General features: G+C 35.6%; 1 protein-coding gene across 8 annotated transcripts in view; it reads right to left on the bottom strand.

Moving 5' to 3' along the window:
- TANC2 (tetratricopeptide repeat, ankyrin repeat and coiled-coil containing 2) overlaps positions 1 to 12,679 on the bottom strand; it is a 440,902-nt gene extending 428,223 nt beyond the window's left edge. For all 8 annotated transcript variants that reach the window (XM_015438693.3, XM_015438694.3, XM_015438695.3 and 5 more), the window contains exon 1: positions 12,590 to 12,679. In XM_015438693.3, the coding sequence (XP_015294179.2) occupies positions 12,590 to 12,656 (67 nt within the window). In that variant the 5' untranslated portion in view covers positions 12,657 to 12,679. The remainder of the gene's footprint in view (positions 1 to 12,589) is intronic.
- Between the last annotated feature and the right edge of the window lie 6,807 nt (positions 12,680 to 19,486).

Raw genomic sequence — 19,486 nt, 5'->3', positions numbered from 1 at the left:
ACCCTTAATGCTCTGTTCATGGTAATACAGGCTTTTTCTAGCCTGCTCCTCCAAATTTTTCCCTCTACAATCTATTATTCACTTTCAAGCTGCTTCTACATTTTCAAGTATTGTTATAGCAACAACTCCACTCTCTCAGTACCAATTTTGTCTTAGTCCATTTTCTGTCGCTGTAAAAGAATACTTGAGACTGGATAATTTATAAAGAAGAAAGGTTTATTTTGGCTCATAGCTGTGAAGGCTGGGAAGTCCAAGATCAGGTGGCCCATCTGTTGAGGGCCTCGTGATGCTTCAACTCACGGCAGAGACCAGAAGGTCGAGTGGGCACATTTGAAAGAGACAGGAGAATAAGGAGGCTGACCTGCTTTATAACAACCAGCTCTCACAAAAGTTAATGCAGTCTCATGAGAAAGACATTAATCCACCTTAAGGACCTACTCATCTCTTAAAGGTACTACCTCCCAACACTGCCACATCAGGGACCATGCCTCAACATGACTTCTGGTGGGAACACATCATATTCAAACCACAGCACCCTGGAAGAAAAAATATATTTTTATGGTATAAAAATACTTGCATTACATACTATTACACATATATAGTTTATTATGAGCATTCATTATTCAGAGTGCAATAAAAATTTTAACTAAGTTCAATATGCCATGTACAAAAAAATTCCAGTGATATGGTTTGGATATTCATCCCCTCCAAAACTCATGTTGAAATGTGACCTGCAATGTTGGAGATGCGGCCTCGAGAGGTATCTGGGTCATGAAGGGTAGATGCCTCATGAAGGGTTGGTGCCCTCCCCATGGTCATGAGGGAGTTCTTACTTAATCAGTTCATGTAAAAGCTGGTTGTTTAAAGGAGCTCCTACTCCCCTCTCTCATTTCCACTCATGCCATGTGACACACCTGATCCTGCTTCACCTTCCCCCAAGAGTAAAAGCTTCCTGAGGCCTCATCAGAAGCCAAGCAGATGCCAGTGCCACACTTCTTGCATAGCCTGCAGAACTGCGAGCCAAATAAACAAACATCTTTTTTTTGTATCACTCAGTCTAAAGTATTCCTTTATAGCAATACAAAATGGACTAATACAAACAGTCACACATGATTCTAACAACACCTTGTATTTACAGATGAACTGACGTTTGTGTACATGGGGTACCCAGAATTTAACCCAAACTCAAATATTAAGCAACCAGCATACTAAGTACTTAATGATTAATGAATAAATATTCGTTGACAGAAACTAAATACATGATCAATAAAAGTAAAACTTCTGCCTGGGCAACACCATGAGACCTTGTCTCTATAAAAAATTTTTAAATTAGCCAGACTTGGTGGCATGTGCCTGCAGTCCCAGCTATTCAGGAGGCTGAGGCAGGAGGATTTCTTGAGCCCAGGAGTTTAAGGCTGTAGTTAGCTATGATCACACCACTGAACTCCAGCCTGGGCAATGGAGCAAGACTCTGTCTTGAAAAAGAGGAAAAGAATAAAACAATAAATTGGACTTCATCAATATTAAAAACTTTTGCTTTATAAAAAGCCCTGTTAAGAGGATTAAAAATACAAACTATACAGTGGCTTACACCTGTAATCCCAGCACTGTGGGAGGCCAAGGCAGGCGGATCACCTGAGGTCAGGAGTTCAAGACCAGCCTGGTCAAAATGGTGAAACCCCGTCTCTACTAAAAATACAAAAAATTAACCAGGCATGGTGGCACATGCCTGTAATCCCAGCTACTCGGGAGGCTGGGGTAGGAGAATCGTTTGAACCCAGGATGGGGAGGTTGCAGTGAGCTGAGATCAGGCCACTGCACTCCAGACTGGCAACAACAGCGAAACTCCATCTCAGACAAACAAACAAAACTACAGACTGGGAGAATATATTTTCAAACCATGTATCTGACAAAGGCTACAATATATAGCGAACTCTCAAAACCCAACACACACACACATCCAATTAGAAGATAGCCAAGAGACATGAAAAGATATTTCACCAAAGACATACAAATAGCAAATAAGTACATGAAAAGATAATTAACATGATGAGCTATTACAGAAATGAAAATCATTCAGTGAGTACAATGTATGTTATTCAGGTGATAGATATTCTAAAAGCCCTGACTTCACCACTAAGCAATCTAGGTATGTAACAAAACTGCAACTATACTTGATACATTTATACAAATAAATAAAAAACTTTTAAAAAAACTACAATGAGATACCTCTATATACTTATCAAAACAGCTAACATAAAGCCAGGCACAGTGTCTCACATCTGTAATCCCAGCACTTTGGGAGGCCAAAGAGGGCCGATCACTTGAGGCCAGGAGTTTGAGATCAGCCTGGGCAACATGGTGAAACCCCGTCTTTACAAAAAATACTAAAATTAGCCTGGGGTCATGGTATGCACCTGTAATTCCAGGTACTCATGCGGCTGAGGCATAAGAATTGCTTGAACCCAGGAGGCAGAGGTTGCAGTGAGTCATGATCACGCCACTGCATACCAGCCTGGGTGACAGAGCAAGACTCTGTCCCAAAACAAACAAAAAAAAAGCTAACATTAAAAATAGTGAAAATAGTGACAAGACCAAATGCTGGTAAGGTTGAGGAGAAACTGAATCACTGATACATTGTCGGTAGGAATGTAAAATGGTATAGTCACTCTGGAAAAGAGCTGGCACTTCCTTTATAAATTAACATGCAACTAAAACATGAGCTGGCAATTGCACTCCTGGACATTTGCCCTAGAGAAATGAAAAATTATACAAAACCCTGTACACTAATATTTATCACAACTTTATTTAAAATAGCACAAACTTGAAACAATTCAGCTGTCCTTCAAACAGTAAATGGTTAAACAAATAGTGGTATAACCATACCATGGAATACATGCAATAACAAGCAACAAATATGGATATACGACAACCTGGATGAGTCCTCTGAGAATTATGCAAAATTGAAAAAGCCAATCCCAAAAGGTTACAAACTGTACAACTCATTTATACAACATTCTTGAAGTGATAAAAATTTTTCAAATGGATTAGCAGTTATTATCAGGGGTTAACAAGGGAGTAGGGGTGAGAGGGAAGGAGGTACTGCTACAAAAAGGCAACCCAAGGAATCCTTGTGGTGATGGAAATGTCCAGTATCTCAACTGTTATCCATGTCAATATCCTGGTTGTGATATTATACTATATAGTTTTGTAAGAGATTACCACTGGGGGAATCCAAATATACACAGGAACTCTCTATATTATTCCTTTTTTTGTTTTATTTTTTGTTTTTTGAGACAGAGTAGCACTCTGTCGCCCAGACCGAAGTGCAGTGGAATGATCTCAGCTCAATGCAACCTCTGCCTCCTAGGTTCAAGCAATTCTCTTCTCTCCGCCTCCTGAGAAGCTGGGATTACAGGCGTGCACCACCACGCCCAGCTAATTTATGTATTTTTAGTAGAGATTGGTTTCTCTATGTTGGCCGGGTTGGTCTTGAACTCGCAACTTTCAGTGACCCGCCGGCATCGGCCTCCCAAAGTGCTGGGATTACAGGCATGAGCCACCACTCCTGGCTATTCCTTACAACTGCATGTAAATCTACAATTACTTTAAAGTAAAAGGTTTAATTCAGAAAATGACTGCTCTTTTTTTTTCTTTTTTTCATAGACAGGGTCTTGCTGTGTCACCCAGGATGGAGTGCAGTGGTGCATTTGTAGTTCACTGTAACCTCAAACTCCCGGGGTCAAGTGATTCTCCTGCCTCACTAGGACTACGTGCCACCATGCCTGGCTATTCTTTAATTCTTTTTTTTTTAGAGACAGCGTCTCACTATGTTGCCAGGATGGTCTCAAATCTCTGGCCACAAGAGATCCTCTTGCCCTGGCCTCCCAAAGTGCTAGGATTACAGGAGTGAGTCACCATGTCGTGCTGCTGCTGTCATATTGTTCATGAGTTCTATTAATTACTAGCTCTATAAATTACAAGAAGAAACATTTTTCACTAAAAAATAATCTCTAACCAATTTGAGGTTTAGTACCCATTGCTGTTTCTTACATTAGAAATAAATATTTTGTTAACAAAAAAATTGTATTACACTCATTCTATGCCTAGTCTGAACAGAAAACCCTGAACCCACTGAGGAGTGACTGGGGAGTATAGAAGTAACATGATCTCCTTGGAAACCTGGAGTTAAAGAAATGTTTCAGAACTCGTTTGGGCTTAAGGGGAACCATTCTGAATAGAAGACACTCGGGACACGACCCTGTATTCCATGTGCATCAATTTAAAGCTGATTAATAAAACACTGTATAAAAACTAAAATCCTGTACCATAGAACAGTGAACAAAATCTTAAAAAATGAAACTAAATAGTTTTTTTAAAAATCACATTGTTAACTGTAAATTTACAGCAGCCCACACAATTGTATCATTTTAGTAAAAAATAAAAAATTTAATTTAGAAAATATCTGCTACCTTTATCATTTATCTTTATCGTTTACTGATAAGGGATTAGTCATCCTTTCTGTTATGAACCAGGAACATGAATGAAATCTAAAAATCTATAAGTAAAGCAAGGGTGCCAACTCCATTCAGTAGAGGAAGAATAGTCTCTTCAAAAAACGGTGCTAGGGAAATTAGATTTCCACATGCAAAAGAACAAATTTGGACCCTTCCTTCATACCACATACAAATACTAACTCCAAATGGATCCACAACCTAAATGTAAGAGTTAAAAACATAGTAACTCTTAGAAGAAAACACAGGAGTAAATCCTTATGACCTTGGAATGAAAAGACAACCCCTATAATGGGAGAAAACATTTGCAAATCACATATTTGATAAGAGCTCCTCCAAGCTCTTATCAAACATATAAAGAACTCCGCCAAGTGAATGACAAAAACACAAGCAATCCAATTCAAAAACAGGTAAGGGACTAGAATAGGCATTTCTCCAAAGGTATAAAATGACCATTAATGAAAAGATCCTCAATATCACTAACCATTAGGGAAAAGTAAATCAAAACCACAATGAGATACCACTTCACACCTACTATAATTTTAAAAAAAGAAAGAAAATCACAAGTGTTGGCAGGGATGTGGAGAAACTGGAACCCTCATGCCATGACAGAAAGAATATTAAGTGTGCAGCCACTGTGGAAAACAGTTTGTTAATTCATCAAAAAGTTAAACATAGAATTGCCATATGACCCAGAAATCCCACCCCTATATATCCAAAAGAACTGAAAAAACTCAAACAGATACTCATATCCCAATGTTCACTGCAGCATTATTCACAGATTAAAAAATGAAAACAACTCAAATGCCCATCAAAGGAAGAAAAGATCAACAAAATGTGGCACAACGGAATATTATTCAGCCATAAAAAATTTATTTTGTAGAGACGGGGTTTCACTATATTGGCCAGGCTGGTCTTGAACTCCTGACCTTGTGATCTGCCCACCTCGGCCTCCCAAAGTGCTGGGATTACAGGCATGAGCCACCACGCCCGGCCTTAATGATATTTTTAATTGCTGTACCACCTTATAAAACACTTTTTCAATACATAATCATGTGGTTTAAAATTTTTTTTCTAATTGGAAAAGTTCTGTTAATTTTCTGATGTACAAACATCTTTGTATTCTTGAAATAAATTCTACTTCTTGTAGTACATTACCAGCAATTATCTGTGTTTAAGTTTTACGTACTTTGCTCACTTTTGTTTCTCTATCTCCTGCCTTCCACACATTCTCCAAAGGCTATGTTATGCTTATGATACTAATCTTTCTGAATTCTTGAATATCTGAAATTGCCAGTATCTCCCCACTCCCACCAGCATACCTGAATAATGATTTACCAAAACAATCACACAATGATACCAAACAATAGCATTACTTGATTCAAAGAAGCATATTTGAAGGTTTTTAATGAAATAATTTAAGGTGATAAAGTTAGGAAAAATAAGAAAATATATATAAACATTTAATATATATATGAACTTTTAGAAAACACAAACACATATTTTCTTTATAGCTCATTTAATTTAAAAGACACTTTTTTTTTTTTAGAAAACTTCAGAGTACTTGCTACAAGCATCAGAAAAAAATAATTTTCACATCATAAATCTTAATTATTGAATTTATAAAATTCAAAGCTAATATTCTCATGTCATTAGAGGGAAAACTCTGACAGATAAAATTTATCTTATTTTAATAAACTTGATATAAAAACTATTTCTGTGAAATATTTATCTAGTGGCCCACACAAAAATTCAGATCAGCTATTTAAAAGACAAATTAAGACAGATAATTCCCTTCATTACAAATGCTTTTTAAACTAAATACTAAGTTGATTTAAAAAAAAAAAAAACCTTAAAATTACATACCTATGAGAAAACTTCCCTTATTAACCCTAAAAATAAGCCATGAGCCAAAATTAATATAAAGAATAAAGTATCTACTCAATTATTCATTAAGGGTTAAGGAAAAAACTGTAATAATAAAAACACTAATGTTATCTTTCCATAAATACATTTTCTCTTAATATAACATTTATTGTTGTCTTGGAATAATCTCTTAGTATGCAAAAAGACTGATTCTCTACAAATAGCATTCTCTGCATACACAATACAAAGCAGTTTTTATAACAATTCTAAATTGTAAACAATTTATGTGAAAAAACAGGGAATAAATATTAGAATCAGACTCCTAAAAATCATTACTGATATAATTAAATACCCAGAAAAATCAAAGAAATAAGCTATAATACTACAGTAGAACCTTAACATGTATTGATTTAATAATATAATTTCTACTAACACAGTAGTTATTCAAAAGTCTAGTAAGTAATAATTTGTGCTTTTGCTAAAGCACAGATTTGATGTCTTCCTCTACAGTAAGAGTCACTTGTCTGGTCTAAGGTCAGGTACTCTTGTGAAGTCACAGAAAATGCTAGTGCTGCTGTCAAAAGTAAACAACTGAAGGCATCTATGAAAATGATTCTATGACAGAAAAGAAATTTGGGATAAACTTTTTTTTAAATGTCAAATTTGAAAGCAGCTTGAATCTATAACATGATTAGTCCCAACATAAATTTAGAAGAAAACATGAAAAAGTGAACAGTGAGGTGATGTCAACGAAAACAGAGAAGTAAGGACATCCAGAAATTCTCTCCTCCAAAAATGCAATAAGAAAATTGGCAAAATTGTCAGAATAAACTTGGTCAAAGGCTTGCAGCAATCCAGGCAATATATATTCAAGAATAATGGCTGAATGTTAGTTTAAAAAACAGCAAGTTTTGTGGCATTTTGACTTGCTCTATTCCCATCCCCTTCTCTCCAGCTATGCAGTAGCCTCAACAGTCAACAATCTACAGTCATGAAAATCAGCAGCCTGGCAGCCACTGGAAGGGGCAAAAGAGAGCTGTAGTTCCTTCAAAGTTTTATTTCCAAAAAACTGTCATTATTTCACCTGTCTAGTAGTTCCTGGGAATATTCCACCCACAAAGTTGTCTATTTGATCCTACTCAGAGCTTGCTCAGTATAAAAAGTCCCTTGACAAAGCCTGGAAGGCACTTTAGAAAATTTTTGTCTAGTATGAACTGACCACTAAACAAACCAACCTGAGACTTTAGTGGCCATGCACAGTAACACAGACTCTGGAGAATTAGTTCCAAGAAGTCACTAAACAAATAATCAAAACAACATAAATAAATCCCTGGGGAGGAGGAATATCTGATTTCCAGAGATAACACATTATATAATCTAAAATGTCCAGGATTCAACAAAAAATTATGAGACATACAAAGATACCAGAAAGTATGGCCTATACACAAGGGGCAAAATGCAAACAATGGACATTGTCTCTGAGGGAAGCCCTGATGTTGGAGATACTCAGCAACTTCAAATTGCCTATTTTAAATATGTTCAAAAGACTACAGGATACTATGTCAGTAGAACTTAATGTAAATATGAGAACAATGTCTCACCAAATAAAGAATACCAACAGAGATTTAAAATTTTTAATGAATCAAATAGAAATTCTGGAGTTGAAAAATTCAATAATTGAAAAAAATGTCAGTAGACATGATAGCAGACTTGAGCAGACAAAAGAAAAAAATCAGTGAATTTAGAGATAGATCAATTGAGATTACACAATCTGAGGAACAGAAAGAAAAGTATGAAAAGCATATAAGTCAAAAGAAAATATCCAGCATAAAGCATATAAAGACGAAAGGATTAAGAGAAAATGTAGGAGTCAGAGATGATATGTGTATGGTCTATCAAATGTATAACTGGAGTTTCAGAAAAAAAAAAAAGATAAAGAAAAAAATGAGAGAAAAACTAAAATCTGAAGATATAATGGGTAATAGTTTTCCAAAACTGACAAAAGACATGCCACAGAGTCAAGAAATCCTACAAACATGAATAAAAACATGAATAGACAATAAAGATTTCTTTTTTTTTGGGACAGGGTCTCTCACTCTGTCGCCCAGGCTGGAATGCAGTGGTATAATCTTGGCTCACTGCAACCTCCGCCTCCCAGGCTCAAGAGATTCTCCTGCCTCAGCTTCCCAAGTAGCTGAGATTACAGGCATGTGCCAACACATCTGGCTAATTTATGCATTTTTAATAGAGACTGGATTTCACCATGTTGGCCAGGATGGTCTTGAACTTCTGGCCTCAAGTGATCCGCCTGCCTCAGCCTCCCAAAGTGCTGGGATTATCAGGCATGTGCTACCACACTTGGCCAGAATATAAAGATTTTTTTCAATGATAAAGATAAAAAAGAAAATACTCTTAGGCATACCAATATAAATCTAGAAAACGTCAGAGAGAAAAATGGCAGGTTGCCTTTAAAGGAGTAGCAATTAGACTGACAGCTGATCACCAGAAAAAAATGGAAGAAGCCAGAAGACAATAAATAACATTGTAAAATACTGAAAGAAAATAACTGCACCCTAGAATTATAGTCACATAAAAGTATCCTAGAAGTAACCAGGCAGAGTGGCATCCACTTGTAGGTCCAGCTCCTCGGGTGGCTAAGGCAGGAGGATCACCTGAGGCCGGGAGTCTAAAGGCTGCAGTGCACTAGGACTGCACCTATAAATAGCTACTGCACTTCAACCTGGGAAACACAGAGAGACCCCATCTCTTAAAAAAGAAAAAAAATCTTACAAAAATGAAGGCAAAATGAAGACATTTTCAGACAAACAAAAGTAAAGTTTGTCATAGACGACTCCTCATTAAAGGAAATTCTAAAAGAGTCTTCTTGACCAGGTATGGGGGCTCACGTCTGAAATCCCAAAGCTTTGGGAGGCCAAGGCAGGAAGATCACTTGAGGCTAGGAGTTCAAGACCAACCTTGGGAAACGTAACAAGATCTCATCTCTACAAAAAAAATTTTTTTTTAATTAGCCAGGTGTAGTGGTATGCACCTGTAGTCCTAGCTACTCCAGAATCTGAGGTGGAAGGAATGTATGAGCCTGGAGGTTTGAGGTTACAGTGAGCTATCACAGTGCTATTGCATTCCAGCCTTGGTGACAGCAAGACCCTGTCTCTAAAAATAAAATAAAATAAAACAAAACAAAGGGTGTTATTCAGATAAAGTTACTTCTATCTAGAAAGTTTGGGGTGCAGGAAGGAATGAAAATCAAAGAAAGGGTCAAATATATGGGCATATCTAAGTAATAGTGATTACATAGAACAGTAATGTCTTGTGGAGGTTAAAGATAGGTGAAGAGAATCTAAAGCTCTTGCACTGTCCAAGAAGAGGGTAAACATATAAATATCAAACTTCGATAAACTTAGGATTGTTTTAATCTTTAGGTAACCACTGAAAAAATTTCAAAAGGGTATATAATTTCAAAGTTAATAGAGGAAAACATGGAATCATAAAAAATGTTTTGAGTCCAGGCATGGTGGCTCACACCTGTAATCCCAACACTTTGGAAGGCCAAGGCATGAGGATCACTTGACCCCAGGAGTTCAAGAACAGCCTGGACAAAGTACTAAGATCTCATCCCTACAAAATATTTTTTTAAAAAATTAGCTGGGTGTGGTGGTGTACACCTGTAGTCCCAGCTACTCAGGAGGCTGATGTGGGAGTATTGCTTGAGCAAAGGAGGTTGAGGCTGCAGTGAGTTGTGTTTGTGTCCCTAGACTCCAGACTGGGCAACAGAGTGAGACACTGTCTCAAAAAAAAAAAAAAAAAAAAAGTTTTGATCGATGCAAAAGGAGAGAGGAAAGAGAAAGAAAGATAGGAGAGAAAGAAGCATAGAATGGATACGCCACGTAGAAAGCACACAGATACCTAAATATATGACTGACCAAATTAATGTAGACCAGACTTTCTTAAGAGAAAAAAAAATGTCTGAATAAAAGAAAAGAAAACCCAACTATATGCTATTAACAGCATAAGCACACAGAAATGTTGAGAGTAAAACTATGAAAGAAGTCATATTTTGCAAATACTAATTTAAAAAACCCTGCAGTCCTTATACTAATATGAGAGAAAAAATGAACTTTTAAACAAAAGTCACTATTAGAAATAAACAGAAACATTTCATAATGGTAAAAAGGTCAATTCACCAGGAAGATATAACAATCCTAAACTTGAATGTTCCTAATAAGACAGTTTCCAAACATATAAAGCAAAAATTCTCAGGCACCAGCAGGAGAAATAAGCAAATTCACAATCATAATGTGGTATTTTGTCACACCTTTCTCAGTAAATAATTTTTTAAGTAAGGAAGGATATGAAATGTTTGAGTGCCATCATTAACAAAACTGATCCACACTGAATCCAATAACTACAACATTCACATTACTTTCAGGTACATTCAGAACATTTACCAAAACTGACCATATAATGAACTGTAAAGCAAATCTCAATAAATATCAAAAGAATAAAATAATACAGAATAGATTCTCTAATAGTACAATTAAGCTAGAATTCAATAAGAAGAAGCATGACGTAGTAAAAAAAACACACATACAAAAAAAAAACAACAAAAAAACATATTTGTCTTTGCTCATTTCCTGGCACACGGGTCTAAAACTTTGAGTCTTCGGAGTGATAAGTGGTTTTCTATATGCTAACGGGATGAATGGTAGGTACCTGGGGGCTCCTGAACAGCCTCAGGACACGTGCTGGCTGCCAGGGGGGCCAACCATGAGAGTCAGCCTTACCCTCTAACTTCTGGAGAGGAGAGATGGGCTAGAGGTTGAGTTCATCACCAATGGCCAATTAATTAACCATATCTGCATAATGGAGCCTCCATAAAAACCCAAAAGGATGGGGTTCGACGGGATTCTGGGTTGATGAACACATGGAAGATGCTGAGAAGGTGGCATACCCAAAAAGGGCACGGAAGCCCATGGCCCTTTCCCCCATACCTTGCCCTACCCACATCTTCCATCTGACTCTTCCTGAACTGTATTCTTTAATAGCCCAATAATCTTGTAAAGAAACTGTTTTCTCGAGTTGTGTGCACCATTCTAGCAAATGATAGAACCTGAGAAACGGGTCATGGGAACCTCTGATTTGTAGCCAAGTCGGACAGAGGTTGTGGGTAACCTGGGGATCCACCACACGCAATTGGTATCTAAAGTGGAAAGCAGTCTTGTAGGACTGAGACCATAACCCATGGGGTCTGTGCTAACTCAGGGTAGACAGTGTCAGAATTGAATTTAATTGTAGGACATTCAGTTGGTGTCTACCAGAGAACTGAACTGAATCACTGTAGGAAAAAAAACCCCCACATATTTGGTGGCCAGAAACGTTGGTGTGAGCAGTGGAGGAAAAAACAGTTTTCCTTTTGTTGATGTAGGGGAGTTTGTTCTTGCAATACGATAAACAAAAACTCATCAACAGTTTGGAAATCAGTAAATACACTTCTAAATACTCATGGGTCAAGAAGAAATCACAATCAGAATTACAGAAACATTCTGAAATGAATGACAATAAATACAGTACCAATATAAATTTACAAGAAAAATAAGTTGAAAAGATTATGAAGAATACAATAAAAGTCTACCACTCATTAATAAAAAACAAACATTCTAATACATTCCTTTTCAATATTTTTTACCAAGAAAGTATATACAGTTTTACCTCAAAAGCCTAAGACTTAACCCCTTGTTCTAAAAAAAAAAAAAAAAAAAAAACCCATAAACTTTATTTTAATGGCTATAAAAATGTTCAACTGATATTTCACTTTCTGTATAAATCTTTGAGGACAGTTATTTTTATAATTTCCTTCCCCAGTGAGTGCCTAGGATTGCAATAATTTCACGTGTTAATTCAAAAAAATAAACTTAGGTCTAGAAGGTTTTTAATAAGCAAATGCACAGAAACATTACTCTCTCATATATTAGAAATAAATATTTTTCCTTCACAAGGTTTTCTTTTCTCTCGACTGTTCCTGATAAGCATTCAAGTGTTCCGACCTCTTGTATGAAAGCCCAAAGAAATGTAAACTTTCTTTTAGGTTCTAAGTTAAGCATTTAACAAATTGTTACAGCATTAATTCAGGACCCTAAAAGAATTTGCATTTGTAAAATATCATACATAATAAATGTAGCATAGTCACTTACCACTTGACCTGTTTTTACGACTTGATTTCCCACCAGTAAGCAGCATCTTGAGACTATTCCGAAACATGGTTATACTATTCTACTGCAAAACTGTAAAAGAAAATATAGGAAAATGTGTTTAAGAAAACTTGATTTTCATAGCATAAGAGGGTGGCTATAGTCAATAACTGTACATTTTTTAATAACTTAAAGAGTGCAACTGGACTGTTTGCAACTCAATAAATGATTGAGAGGACAGGTACCCCATTCTTCATAATGTGCTTATTTAACATTGCATGCCTGTATCAAAACATTTCATGTACCCCATAAATATATATACCTACTATGATAAAAATTTTAAAAGAAAAAAGAAAACTTGATTGTCTATCCAAAATACTAAGAATTAATTTAAAATTCATTATAAAGAATTAACTAAATTTACCCCATAAATATATACAACTATTATTTACCCATAATAGAAAATTTAAAAAATAATAAAAGTGGTAAACCAGAAAAAGATAATCAACTATGTTTAAATATATAGTACACAACTGTAACTATATGACAAAAAAGACTATTAAACATTTAAATAGTTCCTTAAAAAAATACAATACTTTTGACTACCCTAAGAAATAAAAGCAGCTATCACTGAGGATGCACAGAAATAGAAAACACAATTAGGGAGCTATAAATACTGTCTACCTTTTACTTGACTCTCCATTCTTGGACAATTTTCCCACATGATGCACAAACACACATCCCCACACACACACATTCTAGAAACCGACCGTACCTGCAGAATTTCTACTGGTCAAGCCAGAATTCTATCTCCCAAGACTACAGCTATGCATGAATCCGTGCCTACTCCATGTCCCACTCCTACCAAAGGAAAACTCTCTGACTGCTTTGCATTACATTCACTCTCACCTTCCCAATAATTTTATTTTAAAAAATCATCTTCCTTTTCTCTGAAACAGCTTTAATGTTTTTTCTCTCTCCTGAATCATTCCAATCATAACATAAACATATTTTAGTCTATCTTGTTCAAAAAGAAAGCCCCACTCTTTACTCCACCACAATTCAATGACGGCTCTTATATCCTCACTCTTCTTCACAGCAAAATTTTCCAAGTGTTGTAAGTACTTGGTGTGTCCGGCAGATTAAATAGAGCAAACATGAAGTGGGACACAGGTCAACAGAAAATATCCAAACCAAAGCATAGAGAGATGAAGACAAAAAATTATAGAAAAGAGTACCAGACGCATATGGAACCACTGAAAAGTTCTATCATAACTGAAATTTCATAGCAGTGTGAAAACTGGGAAGAAGCAATATATGAAGTGCTAGCAACCAAGAATTGTCTAACATTAATTAAAGACATGAAGCCACATCTGAAGAAGCTTGTCAAACTCAAGCAGAATAATTACAAAGAAAAACACTAAGTAAATCATAGCCAAACTGCTAAAAACTAAAGACAATCTTTAAAACAGCCAGACCCCCCAAAAAACACATTTAAAGTAGCAAGAATCAACAGACTGAAAGATACTTTCAACAGAAATGATGAATAGCAGAAAATGATTTAAAAATTCTGAAAAAAAAAAAAAACTGGTGCCAATCAAGCAATTTACTCTCAGTTTAAAATATCTTTGCAAATGAAAATCAAAAGAAAAAACAAAGAATTTATTACTAAAAGGGAGTTCTTCCACCAGAAGGAAAATGATACTAGACAAAAGCATATACATGCAAAAAACAAGAGCCACAGAAAGGGTAAACATGTTCTTAAGTATTAATAAATAATGACTATAAAAATAACATTGATAGGCTGTTCTTTAAAATATATAGATTTAAAATGCATGACAACAATAAAAAAGGAAGGAGTAGGGTAATGGAATTGAAGTTTCTAAGATATCTGTATTACCCGAGAAGAGAAGTAATAATTCATGTTAGACTTCAATAACTCAAAAAGTCATGTAGTAATCTCTAAGATATTCACTAAAAGCAAACTGAGGAGATAAAAAGAATAAGTAAAAACATTTGACTAAACCAAAGAAAGTAAGACGTAAGAGAAAAAGTAGCATAGATCTGTGGATAAATGTAAGACAAATAGTAAGGTTTATAACTTAAACTCAAATTATATCCACTATTATGTTCAACACTCTAGTAGAAGACTATAAATATAGAAGAACCGAATGCAAAATGATACGAAAAGATATACCATTCAAACTCCAACAAAAAGAAAGGTGGCATCACTATGCCAATATCAGGCAAAGTACACTTAAGGCAATACGTATTACTAAAGATAAAAGCATTTCTTAATAATTAAAAAGTCATATCAACAAGAAGATAGCATAATTCTTTCGTCTGTATTGAGACAGGGTCTCATGCTGTCACCCAGGCTGGAGAACAGTGGTGTGATTATAGCTCACTGCAACCTCAAATTCCTGGGCTCAAGTGATCCTCCCACCCCAGCCACGGAAGTAGCTAGAACTACAGGTGTGAGCTCCCACACACCACTAATTTTTCTCATTTTTTCTAAAGATGCGGTCTTACTATGTTTCCCAGGCCAGTCTCTAACTACTGGGCTCAAGCAATCCTCCCACCTCGGCCTCCCAAAGTGCTGAGAATACAGGCGTGAGCCATCACATCTAGCCAAGATAGCACAATTCTAAATCAATGGACCCCATAAGAAAGCCTAAACACATTTAAAACAAAAAGTATACAAAACTAAAAGGTGACAGACAAATCCACAGTTACATGGGAGACCAACACACCTTTGTCAATAGCTACAAGACCAAGTAGACAAAAAAAAAAAACAACTATGATATATTTGAACTACATGATTAAATAACTAGACTTGAATATATATAAGCAAATTTATCTTCCAAATAAAAACAAACTATAACACAAAACACATACCAAAATGGACCATATGTTAGGTCATAAAAGTATCAGCAAATTTTGAAATCTTTCAGAGTATATTCCCCAACCACAAAGCAATTAAGCTAGATGTAAGTATTTTTTAATCTAGAAAATCTCCTACTGCTTAAAAATTAAGTGATATACTTCTAAATACCCATTAAGTTGAACAAAGTAAATAAATCACAACAGGTATTTTTAAATATTTGTAATGAGTGATAATAAAAATGACTTATGGGAACTCACAAGATAAAACTAAAGCAATGATTTTAAAGGAATTTATACCTTAAATGTATGTATTAGAAGATGAAAATCAGTATCTAAGCTTCTATTTCAAAAAGTTCAAAAGCAAGCAGCAAATAGAACTCAAAGAAAGTAGAAGGAAGGAAAAGAGTAAAAAGAAAAAAATGAAATAGAAAACAAATGCAAAACATAAAATCAACAAAGCCACACATCAGATTTCTGAAAAGTATTAAATCTGCTAAACCAAGGCTGATTAAGGAAAGAAAAAAAGAAATCACCAATATCAGAAATGAAACAGACGACATCATTTCAGAGCCTTAATTTAAAAAATAAGATATTATGAACAACTTTATACCAAATTTAACATTTAACATAAAATGTATAAATTCTTTGAAAAATACAACTTGTCAAAATTAACAAAATGTTAATTTAACCAAAATGTTAAGAAAATATAAAATAGCCCGAAAAAAAAAAAAAAAAAAGAAAGAAAGAAAAAGAAAAACGAAAAGGAAACCTGGTTTTATTAATCTTTTTAGCCACCATGCCTAGTTCACGGTAGGCTCTCAATATTTCTTGAATGAGTAAATAAACTGAGCAAAGACACAATTCATCAGATTACTGACTTAGTAAAGAAGGGGCATAATAAAAGTAAGTTTCATTTGGCGAGAAATGACCTTAAATCAACCAGAACCATGAGGACTACCTAGACTGAATGTGTACCAGGGAATCAAGAAAAGGCATGAAAATTCTAGGAATAGTTCAAAATTTTATCTGAGAGAAAACCAAGAAAATTCTAGGCTTACTTAGAACTTCTAACTCAAACTCTGATTATTTTCACACAGTTGTCCAAAGTTTCGAAAGGAAAAAAATGTATAAGCACAGATTATCATTATCATAAAAACAGCAATTTATTACTTAAAATTTACTAAGAGTCAAAAAAGACCAGGAGAACATACTTAAGTTGATTTAGGTAAAATATTTTGATGGGTGGCATAAATTACAGTGATGGCTACTTTTTGAAGATGTAGAGGGTTTTTTTTTTTTGCTAGTTCTAAAACTTTTTTAAATTACTTCAATATATAGAAAAGTAAAACATAAAGCTACTCATCTCATAGTTACATTTTGATTAAATGATTTTCCTCAAGTTAACATACCAATAGAAAACTGATCATAATAAAATATTAATATAGGAACTCCACAAATTGAAGCTAAGTGGGAGAAGGCAGTTTGGTCCAATTGCCACTAATATATATCTAAATTTTACCCCACTTTTCCAAAATTTATATACAAATTTTTATTAAAATGTTCACTCAGGAGGAATCATGAGATAAATTCCTGACAAGTGAAATATCTGGACAGGAAAATAACAAGCCATTCACAGGCCCCCAATCATTTCTTACTTTCTTATACTTAGCTGATTTGAACATTATGTTATCTACATGGTCCCTAAGTTTTTAGGTTTGTGACACCCATTCTAAACCATTCAGGAGGAGTACTGACTTCTTAATGGTCCACCAAGGCAGGAGACTCAATAACCTATTTCAATGTCTTCTTCCGCTATATTATCAACAGGCAATCAATTTTCATTTTCAATGTTCATCCCTCTTGTATATTTAAAGCCCTTTTCTTACCCTGTTGTTTAAAAAAAAAGTAAAACATTCCATGCATACAAATGTTTATGTAATTAATAATGTAATCAAATTAACTATTAAGTACTTCTGTACTATTCTGATAATCATGACATCATGTTAATATTTCCATTCTAATGCCAGCTTTTTATTTTATTATTGTAGATTCAAGGGGATATGTGCAGATTTGTTTTCTTGGCAAAATGCATGTGACAGGGTTTGGCGTACAGATTTTGTCACTCAGGTAATAAGCATAGTATCCAATAGGTAATTTTTTGATTCTCACCTTCCACACCCCTCCATCCTCAAGTAGGCCCTGGTGTGTGTTCTTCCTTTCTTGTGTCCACATGTGCTCAGTGTTTATCTCCCACTTGTGAGAACATAAAGTAATTATTTTCTGTTCCTGCATTAGTGTGCTTAGGATAATGGCTTCCAGCTCCTCTGCCCATGTTGCTGCAAAGGACATGATCTCATTCTTTTATGCCTGCATACTATTACATGGTGCATATATACATTTTCTTTATCCAGTCTACCGCTGATGAGCATTTAGGTTGATTTCATGATGTTGCTATTGTGAACAGAGCTATGATGAACATCCAAGCACATGACTTTTTGGTAGAACAATTTACATTGCTTTGGGCATATACCAGGGATGGCCAATCTTTTGACTTTCCTGGGCCACAGTGGAAGAAGAATTATCTTAGGCCACACATAAAACACACTCATGCTAGTAACAGTTGATTAGCTTTAAAAAAAAAAAGTTGCAAAAAAATCTCATAATGTTTTAAGAAAGTTTACAAATTTGTGTTGGTTATCTAAGTCTCTAACAATTTGTTTTATGAATTTGGGTGCCCCTGTGTTGGGTGCACATATGTTTACAACAGTTAGGTCTTCCTGTTGAACTGAATCCTTTGCCATTACGTAATGCCTTTTTGTCTCTTTTGACCATTATTGGTTTAAAGTCTGTGTATTAGGCTGTTCTTGCACTACTATAAATACCTGAGACTAGGTGATTTATAAGAAAAGAGGTTTAATTGGCTTGCAGTTCTGCAGGCTGCACAGGAAGCATAGCTCCACCATCTGCTTCAGGGGAGGCCTCAGGAAGCTTTTACTCATGGCAGGTGAAGCAGCAGCAGCCACAGGAAATGGCCAGAGCAGGAGTGAGAGAAAGAGCGTGTGTGTTGGGGGGAGGTTTCACACACTTTCAAAATGACCAGATCTCATAAGAGCTCACTCACTACTGTAAAGGTAGCATCAAGCCATGAGGGATCTGTTCCCATGACCCAAATACCTCCCTCAAGGCCCTGCCCCATCTCCAGCATTGGGGATTACAATTCAACATGAAACTTGGGCAGGGACAAATATTCCACTATATCAGTCTGTTTTGTCTGAAATTAGAATAGGAACCCCTGCTTTTTTCTGTTTTCCATTTGCTTGATGGATTTTTCTCCATCCCTTTACTTTGACCCTATGTGTGTTGATATTGATATGTGTGGATTTGATCCTGTCACGTTATTAGCTGGTTATTATGCAGACTTGACTGTGTAGCTGCTTTACAGTGTCAATCGTCTATGTACTTAAGTGTGTTTTTTGTGGTGGCCTACTAGTAATGGTCTTCCTTTTCCATATTTAGCACTCTCTTGAGGACCTCTTGTAAGACAGGTCTGATGGTAATGAATTCCATTGGCAGTTGCTTGTCTGCAAAGGATCTTATTTCTCCTTCACTTACAAAGCTTAGTTTGGCTAGATAGGAAATTTTTGGTTAGAATTTCTTTTCTTTAAGAATGCTGAATACAGGCCCCCAATCTGTTCTTGTTTGTAGAGTTTCTGCTGAAAAGTCTGCTGTTAACCAGGGGTTCCCTTTTTAAGTGACCAGCCCCTTCTTTCTAGCCGCGTTTAACATTTTTTTCTTTCGGTTCAACCTTGGAGAATCTAATGATTATGTGTCTTGGGGATATTCATCTCACATGGATTTTCTGCATTTCCTGACTTGAATGGTGCCCTCTCTGGTGAGGCTGGGGGAATTTTCATGGATGACGTTCTCAAATATGTTGTCCAAGTTGCTTGCCTTCTCTCCCTCTTCTTCAGGGATGCCAATGAGTTGTAAATTTGATCTCTTTACACAATTCCA

The sequence above is a fragment of the Macaca fascicularis genome, chromosome 16, assembly GCF_037993035.2.
Source record: "Macaca fascicularis isolate 582-1 chromosome 16, T2T-MFA8v1.1".
Classification (NCBI taxonomy): Eukaryota; Metazoa; Chordata; class Mammalia; order Primates; family Cercopithecidae; genus Macaca; species Macaca fascicularis.
Note: the sequence above shows the minus strand (reverse complement) of the source record. Positions and strands in the feature narration are given on the sequence as shown.